We start from the raw sequence: 13,055 nt of genomic DNA on the forward strand, positions 1-13,055 counted from the left end.
GTTTGTGTGAATCAACCCTGCAGGAAAATGAAAGACCACATTTACTGAGCTTTTACAAACACTGTCATCACAACATGCTCACTACACAACGCAGTGGGTTATTGAACAAATGCTTCCAACCTGACCATATTTGACTTCCCTGAAAAGAATTCCAGGTTGACGATAAACTCCTAAGCTTTCCCATTTTTACTAGTTTTTTCATAAAAATGATTTGGAATGAATCTAGAGACATATTCTAGCCCCAAATACCTGTCACTGTACGGTCATTAAACTGAAAGTGAAGCTAAAGTTCAACATAAAATTTAGAGCTCAAATTTGTTTAAGCTCTAAGAGTAAGGCCTGCACCACTTGCACATATGCAGATATTTCAAGCAAAGTCATTATGATATTACAAAAATTACATTATATAACAAGAACAATTTGACTCATCACAAAATATATTTTTTTAATTAAACAAATAAGAGTAGAAAGTTAAAAGAAAACTCCCCCTCAGCGTAAACTTTAACAATAAAATACATTTAGAATGTCTGAGGATTGAAGAGACAACACTATTTATTTTAACGTAATGTATCCTTTAGCATTCATGGTGCCTTTACGGATGTAATAGCTTAAAAAACAAACAAGCCTCCTTTCAGGTGCTTTCGTGCTCTTTCTTTGTTACCTGGGAGGACATGCCTACAGTTGCTCCTACATTTCCAAAAAATATGTCACGTTTTTATTAGTCAGGCAAAAGGACTGTTTTATCCATTTCACTTCAGCAACCATCCTGGTGTCAACTCCAGGCAATTATTTAGGCAGAAACAATGCTCTTAAATTATTTAGGCAGCCTTTCAGATTAATCTGCATTTTTCATTTTTTATTCAGCCTGTTTGAAGCTTCTTCTTTTTTTTTTTTTTTAAATACATATGGTTAAAATACTAATTGAATTGAACAAGCGTATATTTTTTAGCAAAAATAATATTTTCTTTTGATTTTATTTACATTTTACAAAGAGGTCTCACTTTATTAGAAACAAAGTTGTATACCGGAAGTCACTGACGGCCTCTCATAAGGTTAATCGAGCCTGAAAGTCTTACAGTGATGTCTCGTTTTGTTTTGTTACACACACACACCGAAAAAAAAAAAAAACACATAATAATATCAGCTAAATAAAAATAAAAAACAACAACAATAAAAAAGTAATCTTTATGCCTGGAAAGATTCTTCTTTTGATATTTCCTTAACTACAACTAATATTAGTATTTAACTATAAAAGCATTCAAATTATTTTCTGTGGCAGCTCTAAAAGCTTCCGTTGTGCTAAGATCGACAGCTCTCTCTGTTAGACCTACAGTCGACCAAATGTTCCTAACATGATGCCTAACATTGCGTTATAGCTACTCCATTATACTCCTATCTGTAAACATTTAGTCGGAAAAATACATTAAGTGCAAGAAGGAAAATAGGAGTTTGAACACGTTCAGCTGAGACGCTGACATCAAAGAAAGGCTCGGTTTCAAACGCAACCTAAACACTACAAAATGTTTCTCCGGTGACCTACTTTACATTCAGGGGCGAAGAGTGTTAGTTTGCGTCCATTTTCCTGTCGTTTTTTGAAGGCTTACTCCCAATGCTTTTGTTTATTTCCGACTAACACCGTCGAGTTTTTAAATTTCCCTCTTTCAAAACAAAAGAACCTTATTTCCGCTTCCGCCTCTTCTTCGTTTGCTTTAGAGGATTTTTCGCACTAGGTTCTCATTTGCCTACATGCGCGCCCCCTGATGGTTGGTGTTGATAATGCTCTCAATAATATTAAATATCTCAACAGATGGTGAAAAACTAAGATATGTGGAGGAAATAAATCCTGATTAAAAACAGTGTCTCCATAATATATACACAAACTACATTTTTAAGGTAGGTAAAGTTTTCAGAATTTTATTAAAATGAAACTTTGGTAATCATGATACACACTTGGTATTTCAAAATTAACATGAGTTAAAGGTTATGACTTTGACACAGGATCTCATTATTTGGACTTTTGAATAACAACAACAACAACAACAACAACAATAATAATAATAATAATATGGTTCTTAGCAGGCCTTAAAATTAGGTAAATGCAGCCTCAGATGAACTACAAAACATGACATAATACACAGTGTTATTATTTATTAATAAACACTAAGCAAATATGCAGAAACAGTTTGTGAAAAAGCAAGTAAGTTAATAAGATTCAGTAACTTAAGGAACCACCTCTGCCAGTAATAAGTCACTTGAAGGTTGAAGATTTTTTTGTCCAATTTTCTCCCACATCACTTGTGGGGGAATTTTAGTCAACTTTTCTTTAAAAAAATGTTGCTTCAATTCATTGATGTTTACAGATATTCCTTTATGAATAGCTCTCTTAATAACTCACTACAGTATTTCAGTCTGGTTGATGTCTGGACTTTCACTGGCTGCAACACCGTGATATTTTTTTCTTTTTAGATTTGCTACTGTGCTTGGTCTAACTTTGCTACTGCATGATCCACTGAAAGGAAAGGTGTACACCCTTTTAAACTATACAATACCAGGAGCATCCAAAAAATAAATATCTCTAAAATGACAATTTCTGTTTTGGCCCTTGGCTATTTTAACTTCCAGCAATTTAATCCTTATAGAACACATATGCTGCGGTGGTTTTTCAATAATAGTGGGTGCTACAGGACAACATCTCCCTATAACAACAGCTCTATTTTCACATTATCATTCAAAAACTGTATTTACACAGTTTATCTTTGTTTATTACCATTATTATTAATAGTAGTAATAGTAGAAGTAATTTATGATCTGAAACATTTAAATGCGACAAATATTTTTAAAAAACTAACAAATCAAGAAGTAGGCAAATATTTTTTCATGGCACTATTTAACATATATTGTTGCACTTGTCTCACTTTCTTCGCTGTCCTAAGTTACTTTCCACCACTAAAGGACAGTTTAGTGGTGGAAAGTAACTTAGTATATTTACTTGATTACTGTCCTTTGAGTTTTTTTACTTCACAATAGTTTGATTGAAGTAACCGTATGTTGGCTTTTGCTACTTATCATTATACTTCTACTAATATATGTTACTGCATTATTACAGATTAAGCTTAAATTCATTAGAACCATCTCCTGTTGCTTTACTAAAGGAATAGAAACATTAATGAATCAGTATTATGATCTAATCGCTACTCTCATTTATATAAGTCTGCATAATGAGCACTTTTAGTTCAAGTTAAACCTTCCGTACTATTCCATCCGTGGCTTAATTAGGCTACAGTTAGTTTTTACTTACTTTCATGTCATACATCTGTATGAGGGCCTAAAAAACTATCCATGTGTTTAATGTCTGCACCGGATTTGTTTGTGAGCAAATATTCAGTTTTGCCGCTAGATGTGGCGAAAGCACTCCCGTGCTGTTGCTGAGCCTCCCGTGGTACCCTGTCAGAACATTCTTGAAACGTCCCCGTATGTGCGTTGTGTGTGTGTGTGTGTGTGTGTGTGTGTGTGTGTGTGTGTGTGTGTGTGTGTGTGTGAGAGAGAGAGTCTGTGTCGTCACGGGGCGAAGGGCGGTGCCCCCAGGTAAGCACATCAGCACCCTCCACATCACAAACACACGCCCAGAGCAGCACACAGAGGAGGCACAGTACTGAGAGTAGCCGAGACTCCCTGGAGCCAGACACACACTTCCCTCCGCTCAGGCTAAGGACGGAGCTCACAGAGAAGGAGGCAAAAACAGCCGCAATATTTGGAAACATCGAAACAAGGAAGTTGGATACAGAACACAGCGGGAAGCATGTTCAGCTGGGTCAAACAGGAGCAGGGTGGCAGCAACAAAGAAGGAGAGATGTACCAGACCGTTACGGAGGGACTGCAGACTCTTTACACCAAGAAGCTGCTGCCGCTGGAAGAGACCTATCTCTTCCATGACTTCCACTCCCCGGCCCTAGAGCCTGCTGACTTCCAGAGTAAACCCATGGTACTGCTGGTCGGCCAGTACTCCACTGGGAAAACCACCTTCATCAGGTACTGACCTACAACTGACTAGTGTTCTTGTCTGTGAAGAGGCTGGAAGGGCCGGAAATTGTACTAGATGTAGGGGGAAAAGCCCACCTCTATTTTTGTTGCATCACTTGAATGTTATTTGTTGGGACCTCGTGTCATATCTCGTTAAAATATCACAGTTGAAGACGCGTTTGATTTCATCTCAACTCGAAATATAATTGAAAGAAACTCCGTGGGGATCCCAAATTTGTGCCGAAGTGACTTTTACTATCCTTTCTTTCTATACTGTGAAAAATATGTGGCATGCTATTGAAAACAACACATCTTAAGGCTCATGGGCATTGGGAGTGAGCTGTGGCATTATGAATGACAGGAAGCACACAAGTTAAATTCACAGCCGTGACTTATGCAAACAGAGTGAGATTTCAACACTACCGTGCCTTCATCAGAGTCAGAGTGGACAAACACACAAGGAAAACACAGCCAACCCTTTGAATCTATTAGATAATGAATCGAAGTTTAAATTATTCTGTTCCACTATTTCAGAAACAGAGAAAAAAAAATGACATGACCACCTCAGTTAAGTGCGATAGGCCAAAGTAAACATAATTGCTATGTAAGTGGGGTGACATCATATCAGGAACAGAACCAAAAATACAGTCTGCTTTTAAAGGTCATCAGGGTACAAAAATAATCACCAAACAAACCAAAAACCACATATAAGCATGTGTCATGGGCAAAACCTGCAGGAAACATGACAAGTCACCTTTTCATGTGCTATGTCACTGTGTTCAAAGTGAAAAGTCAATATTTCTGTCAGTGGTGCCATGAACTGCACTGCACTGCTGCTAGGAGATGATGGCATTTTTGGATTATCCCTTACCTCTCACTGGTAAAATGAAACAAACAGCAAGAGAAAAAAAAGTGTGCCTCTAAAAGATTTTAGGGAAGGGGAGAAACTAAGTCACCCTTAGAATTCAATTTCAAAATTAGATTTTGATTTTTTTTTTAAACCCTGAAACGATCTGAAATTTGATTTAAAGGTTCATGCAGCTGAGTAGGTAAATACAGGTAATTACACTGCCATCATGTTTATGTTTTGACACTGTGTGTGAATTCTATAACCTGCAATCATGGAATAAGGTAAAAGTTAACTGGAACAGTTCAGGATCCCTGTCAGTTTAGGTTCCTCCTTCAATATTGGACAATTGCTCAATAAATAATTTAGCTGCAAAAGAAATAATATGTAAGGGCCAGATTAAAAGTCTGTAGTTCTTTTCTTTATGGGCAAACTGACAGTAGAATTGTCCTGTTGCATAAACCTTAATAATACATTTTCAGTTTTCTGGTTAAACTTCCAGATGATTAGGTGTGAATAAAAAGGCAGCTTGGAGACCACGTGCTGATGGAGTGATTTTTATTACACTGGAAGGACTTCATGTGAAATTATGTCAATTTAAAGCCCTTCCATGTTCATGAAAAAGGCATGAACATGTATCATAGCAAATTGTAACATGTCAAACAAGTGAATGCAGTCTCAGAGTAAATTCTGGTCACATAAAATCCAATCCAACTAGCAGGTCTATAGTTACAGGTTTAAAAAACATTTAAAAAATGTCTTTACTAAAAGAAGACTACAGTGAGCGCAATTAATATTTATTTTCAGTTAAAGATGCAGGTCAACATTATCAGTGGAGTTTTCACTTCATACAAAGTTTTAATGGCTTTTGGAATTAAACCAAACTTCCTTCTGTGTGTCTTACCTGCTGCACCCCTGATAGCACTAGCTTAAACTAGCCATAGAGGGCCTTATGTGTGAGCTTGCTTTTAATCTTACCATGCCATTAATAAGAGTAGTTTAGTATTGAGCTGTGTGGGGACAATATTCCTTAAAAAAGCTCAGGAACCTGTTCTCTCTGTATGACCCAAGCTTTGCTGAGAATCAGAAACAGTTTCCAAAAGTAGCAGAGTCTCATTTTCCCATAATAGAAATGAATGTTGCAATTACCAAATAGATTGGCCAATTTTCCAAAGGAATTTTGCATTACTTCTTCTCTTTAGGGTTTTGACATATTTAATCTTAATGAGTTAATCACTAAGGTTGTAACAGTCTAACCACCTCTCAGATAAGCTGTTAGATTAGTTTCCATGAATTTGCAGCCGGGCTTCCTGCAGAAGAATTGAAAGTCCAACATGCACCTGCAGATTTTGTCACTGAAGGTCTCATGTGTGAATGTGTCTGAGCCTTTTTCAGAACGTCATTGATGTAATGTAAACAAATAAGGCACATTCATAACTCTGAATAAGTAAGGAGTGAATGATGAGTGAAAACAGTTGCTTTGGCAACAAGGCAGACCAGCAGATTTGACCTGCAATCCCTTCAAGTCTTACACAAGCTGCAGAGAAACTTTGGCAGTTAGTAATGTGTGTGTGTGTGTGTCTGTGGGGTAGGGGGTGGTGAGGGCACAACCGAAGCTCCACCTTGCGCCGGAATGCTCTGAATCATGGGAACATGTTGCCAGTAAATTGCCGAGTCAACATATTTTCTTCTTCTTCTTGTCTCACAAGGGTGAACTGAAACCCTGGCGTAAGCTGTGGCCCAGTGGGCGGCTCGATAGACACGAACAGGTCTTAGTGCATTCTGTTTGGACAGTAGTAGTAATCTGACCAAACCTGCATCTATGTTAATTGATGATAACTATTAGCATATTTTCTATAATGTATAATCCCACTAAAACTCACAATTTCCTAACTGAACACAAATGACCAAACAGTGTAACTGTTACACAGCTATAAGGAAATGCTTGGAGAAATGGGAAGATTATGGGTGGAAGCTCCAAAATCTCTGCATGAATGACAGAAGTAATTATTTCATAGGAAACTAAAGCCTAACAAAATAAGATTATAAACATCTCCAGGTGTGTGAAGAGTTGGGAATGCATTAATATCCATGAATGTTCAACCACTGCTGTAATATATTTGTCCACCTGTCCTTACAAATTAGTGAAGCAGCAGGCAACAATTACTTTTAGCCAAAATATGTCAGCGGTGTGCTAACGTTGGTCCTCGGCATTTTACCTGCCAAGTTTGAAGAACACTGTATGAGCGGTTGTCAAGAAAGGAGAAGAAAAGATATTTCTCACATTTTTCATAAGTTGCACAAAGATAAAAATGCACATAAACAACTACAATCAGAGTGGATCTTCCACAATTTTTCAAACTGCAGCTAGAGGTGGAAATTCTTGTGGATCAGCAGCTGAATGAAAACATGAGGGAAGATTATGACTAAACTGTAAGGCCACGTGACATGTAACATTAAAGGGGCTGTCGTTTCTGACATTTCAGTATAGGGGCATGCACGGTAGTTTTCCATCCTTGGGTCTTGCACACTCTTTGAAGTGTGCACTGTCCACAAAGACAGGAGATGACGAGAAAGAGCCATCTTCCCTCTCTTCCTTCCTTTCTCACTTTTCTTTTATAAGGAAAAGCAAGTGGAAAAGTAGACAAGGTCAGTGTTGAGATGAAAGGAAAGGAAAAAGATTTATTTTCAAAGTCTGTGCAAACACAGCTGTTCCATTACAGAGATCAGAGCCCTGTGTGACTGAACCTCAGAAACTGGCCAATGGCCTGCTTTTGTGACAATAGATCTGGGATTTCCCTTGGCATCAAATTAAAAGTCAAACTGCTGTTTAAGTAATTAAGAATAGCTTTAACGATCAACTTAGCCCTTTTAGTCTCTTTTTTTTAAAGACTAAAAAGGTTAAAATGTGCTGTTTCAGAATCATAAATGTGTGATTATCTATTTCTTGTCTGTAACAAACCTGATCATAAACTGAATATTTTTCTTCTTAAACACCCAGTCAGTGATAATGGGTGAACAGTTTTGGGACAAATTTACATAGTGGTATTGATGTCTGACCGATGTGAAGCTGATTTTCAATAGTTCATAATTAAATGTATCAAACATTGGGTTTCTCCCTGTTAGCCAGTAAACTCTGGCTTATTAATTAACCCAAGACCTAACAGTTTGAAAGCCTGACTATTAGCCTTGGAAAAGTCAAAAAACAGTTTTAGTTGTTACGTTGTTTGTTTTAGCACTTAGTTTCTATCTGATTTCATAGACTTTTCATATGATTTTGTGCTTACAAAGTAATTATTGTAGGTGATTTTAACATGCAGATGTTGAAAATGACAGTCTCATTAGATTCAAGTGGCTGATGAGGTTTAGAAGTATCACTATTATTTTCTACCATGTGCAAACGCAATGCAGAGCAGCTACCTAAACTTTACTCCCACAGAGGTAAATTATTTGATTATTGTGTTACGTCATCACTATATATGACCCTGGATTCTGTGGTTTCTTAAAAAGGAAGGCAACAAGTAAGACATGCTTGACTCCCTGCTATAACTCACAAATGTGCAGCTTAAAGCAGATAATCCATAAGCTGGAGAGGAAATGGCTTTGCACTCATTAAGAAGATCTTTGTTAGGCCTGAAAAAATAGTAAGATTTCCAAGCTTTACAGTTTTTGAAAAAATAGATTAACAATATATTTGTCATCGTTCAAGGAAAACAGTAACAATCCAGCTTTCTTCTCAGGACTGTAGCCCGACTGACACACAGTCAGAGCTCTGTTGGGCCAACCGTACTTTAACTTTAACTTTCACAAATAAAATGTTAACCATTAAAACAATTTTTTGTCATAGGGTAAACACAGATGTATCATTATATACAGCGACGTCAGTAGCTGCTGATATTTACTTAGACTCTTCTTTCTAGCAATCATTGAGTTCATGGCAAAAAAGTCTTTCTCTAAAACATCATTGTGTCTTTTGGTCTAAAGTCTTGTAGGAATGGGGTCTCCATTCCTACAAGACTGCTAAAAGAAGTCTCATTAATTATTAATGTTTTTATTTAAGGTTGTGGTAATAAACCATTACTTAAAACACCCTTATTTGAGCTGTCAGCTGTCTGAGCTAATTGTAGACTCATTTTTAACCTTTGTTTTATTTAAAAAAGTCTTGTGTTATGCAATCTTTTGGAAGGTGATATTATTGTGTGAACCACATGAGTTGTGTGTTCAACCACATAAAGTTTATGTTAGCCAACATATGCAGGATCTAACATGTGCATTCCATTCTCTTGCCCATGCTTTAGTTTCGGCCTGCACCACCCTAATCTTGCTCAATCCTGTTTTTTATTTTCAGTATAGTTACCTGTTGTATTTAAAAGCAAATTAAGCACTTTTTACATTATTACTCATTAAGAGCAGGATAATGTGCTGTGTTAATGTAACTGTTGTGACATAACATCCATAAAAGTCCAGGTCCCTTGTATCCTAATGTACTATCCAATTGTTAATTAACGATGGAACAACCTTTTTTCTGGGTCGAAGTTTTCAACTTTTTAATTCTTCCTTGTTTTTTAAGCCTCCAAAAACTTTTAGAGCCTTGATGTTTATAGATAAATACCTTTATTTTAATGTTTGAAAACTTAACAGAAACACCTCAGTGTACTCAATAAAACTTCAGAAAGTATTTCAGTTTGGACATTAGGCATGGTTTTGGCAAGGCACTGCTGACCCTAGTAGAATATTCTTATTGTAACACTGCTTTCTATTCACCCTTTTTTATGAAGCCTAAAACGGTGGGGGTACCCAGACTCTACTGAATGAAGGTGTCAAACAGAGCACGTCCAAGAAAAGTAAACCATTTGTGTGACTTGTGTATTTCATTTATTTTTCCATCTTATTGGACCTGTTTTTGGACCTGGATTTTCAACAATGATTTGACCGAGACATTCTAACAGATGTAGAACTTGATTGCAAATTTCTGGACTACACTAAAACAAAGTTTTTTTCGAACACTCTTATTGTTGTAAGTATAGTAAGATCCTGAAAGTCGTTAAAGTTGAACTACATATATTCTGTCTTTGGCTCAGGTATCTACTGGAACAAGATTTCCCTGGGATGCGGATCGGTCCTGAGCCAACCACTGATGGCTTTATAGCAGTGATGCATGGTGAAAATGAGGGGGTTGTCCCAGGCAATGCTCTAGTCGTCGACCCCAAGAAACCCTTCAGGAAACTCAACGCGTTTGGAAACTCCTTCCTCAACAGGTAAAGGCATGCGCACATTAAAGAAGGAAAAACACAGCTTAAACAACCCTCAGTGTCCATCTAGATATGTTTATAAACCTGGAATTCAAAGAGGGTTTTAATATTTGATGTACAGTATTTTATGAGAAAATCGGGTTCCCTCAGATATAATTTTTATTTACCCCTCAGAGATCCAAGTCATTAAGGGCGGCAACCCAAACCTTAACCCTACCCTAAGACTAGGCCAGAACAGAACTATTATGTCAAGATGTGAATAGTTTTTTATGTGTGTTTTGTTGTTTTCAAACTGTTTAAGCAAAACACCAACTATATATTCTGATTGCCTAGGGTTAGATTTAGGTTTGGGGTCATGATAGAGTAGACCTCAGAGGATTAAAAATCTCCATTTTTGGTGTCAGACCACAGACTGCGCAATATTACCCCATAAAACCAAAACACAGTGTACAAAAAACAGACTTTCGACATCCTACCTTACTATAAAATGATAAAAATGTAAGTTTTTAAGAAAACAAAATAAAACGTCGATGCACCCTTGCTGGTAAAGACTAGCTAGTTGGATCGTTAGCCAAGGCCATTTTTTTGTTTCTTTTCAATTTTGAAATTCTGTTTTGGTTCTCTGTTTGAGTGAAATTTGTTACAATAATTAAAAGCAAAATTTAATCATGAGAAAATTATGATTTATTTATTAAAGAGAATATGATGGAGAAACCCTTGTTGGCGAGCGGTGCGGTAAGCCCTTTAGTTTAGTTGGTCACCAGGTTTGTTCATATTTCAGGAGGGATTTTGGACCACTCCTCTTCTTGGTCTGATGGAGACCAAAACAAAGAATCAAGCAAAGCCAATCAAATAAGATGTAACTCAGACTGACTGATCTATAATAGCAACACACAAATCGACCAGTGGATCAGTCCATATACTGAAGAGCTCTCAGGATGTTTGCCTGCTGATCTCCAGAACCATTAATCATTTTAATTGCTGGTCATTAGACTTAATTCCTTTTTTCATCATGCAGCTGAGGTCATCGATGAAATACAGTACAACTGAGAAAACTGGTGATTTCTCCTGATGGAGAGAGACTGAGGAGTATGGAACAACAGATCTATAGACTTCTTAGATGTGCTGTGATTTATTTGTTGCTTTTTCTGTATAGATTATATTCATGCAGACAGAATGCAGAGAGGTTGGATAAATAAGATGGGTGCAGACTGATGTGACATTAGAGACCCGGTCCTCAAAGAGATCAACAAGATCTTAGAGAATAATTCCATGTACAGTGGGGCAAAAAAGTATTTAGTCAGCCACCGATTGTGCAAGTTCCCCCACTTAAAATGATGACAGAGGTCAGTAATTTGCACCAGAGGTACACTTCAACTGTGAGAGACAGAATGTGAAAAAAAAATCCATGAATTCACATGGTAGGATTTGTAAAGAATTTATTCGTAAATCAGGGTGGAAAATAAGTATTTGGTCACCTCAAACAAGGAAAATCTCTGGCTCTCACAGACCTGTAACGTCTTCTGTAAGAAGCTTTTCTGTCCCCCACTCGTTACCTGTATGAATGGCACCTGTTTGAACTCATCATCTGTATAAAAGACAGCTGTCCACAGCCTCAAACAGTCAGACTCCAAACTCCGCCATGGCCAAGACCAAAGAGCTTTCGAAGGACACCAGGAAAAGTATTGTAGACCTGCACCAGACTGGGAAGAGTGAATCTACAATAGGCAAGCAGCTTGGTGTGAAAAACGGTGAGCAAAGATCCCAGAACCACACGGGGGGACCTGGTGAATGACCTGCAGAGAGCTGGGACCAAAGTAACAAAGGTCACCATCAGTAACACACTACAACAGCAGGGAATCAAATCCCGCAGTGCCAGACGTGTTCCGCTGCTGAAGCCAGTGCATGTCCAGGCCCGTCTGAAGTTTGCCAGAGAGCACATGGATGATACAGCAGAGGATTGGGAGAATGTCATGTGGTCAGATGAAACCAAAGTAGAACTTTTTGGTATAAACTCAACTCGTCGTGTTTGGAGGAAGAAGAATACTGAGTTGCATCCCAAGAACACCATACCTACTGTGAAGCATGGGGGTGGAAACATCATGCTATGGGGCTGTTTTTCTGCCAAGGGGACAGGACGACTGATCCGTGTTAAGGACAGAATGAATGGGGCCATGTATCGTGAGATTTTGAGCCAAAACCTCCTTCCATCAGTGAGAACTTTGAAGATGAAACGAGGCTGGGTCTTCCAACATGACAATGATCCAAAACACACCGCCCGGGCAACAAAGGAGTGGCTCCGTAAGAAGCATTTGAAAGTCCTGGAGTGGCCTAGCCAGTCTCCAGACCTCAACCCCATAGAAAATCTGTGGCGGGAGTTGAAAGTCCGTGTTGCTCGGCGACAGCCCCAAAACATCACTGCTCTCGAGAAGATCTGCATGGAGGAATGGGCCAAAATATCAGCTACTGTGTGTGCAAACCTGGTAAAGACCTATAGTAAACGTTTGACCTCTGTTATTGCCAACAAAGGTTATGTTACAAAGTATTGAGTTGTATTTTTGTTATTGACCAAATACTTATTTTCCACCCTGATTTACGAATAAATTCTTTACAAATCCTACCATGTGGATTCATGGATTTTTTTTCACATTCTGTCTCTCACAGTTGAAGTGTACCTCTGGTGCAAATTACTGACCTCTGTCATCATTTTAGGTGGGGGAACTTGCACAATCGGTGGCTGACTAAATACTTTTTTGCCCCACTGTAATTGAGGGTTTGGTCTTATTTTCTGCCTTTGTAGATTGTTGTCACTTTGTTTCACTACTTTTCACACAGACAGACACACCCAAGAACCAAAGTAGCTAAATCCAGAAGAAACTTTTGAATAGGCTATTTATCATACTCATGGGATTACTTTACATATACTATTCCAATGA

At 37.9% G+C, this 13,055-nt stretch overlaps 1 protein-coding gene across 1 annotated transcript in view; it reads left to right on the plus strand.

Annotated features, from left to right (window-relative positions):
* Positions 1-3,616: 3,616 nt before the first annotated feature.
* Positions 3,617-13,055, plus strand: part of ehd4 (EH-domain containing 4) — a 37,556-nt gene continuing 28,117 nt past the window's right edge. The window contains exons 1-2 of the mRNA XM_085342416.1: positions 3,617-4,029; positions 9,949-10,125. Of these exons, the coding sequence (XP_085198542.1) occupies positions 3,800-4,029; positions 9,949-10,125 (407 nt within the window). The 5' untranslated portion in view covers positions 3,617-3,799. The remainder of the gene's footprint in view (positions 4,030-9,948; positions 10,126-13,055) is intronic.

Source organism: Diplotaxodon limnothrissa, linkage group LG19, assembly GCF_057381915.1.
Source record: "Diplotaxodon limnothrissa isolate DT_005_m linkage group LG19, D_limnothrissa_male_GT1.1, whole genome shotgun sequence".
Taxonomy (NCBI): Eukaryota; Metazoa; Chordata; class Actinopteri; order Cichliformes; family Cichlidae; genus Diplotaxodon; species Diplotaxodon limnothrissa.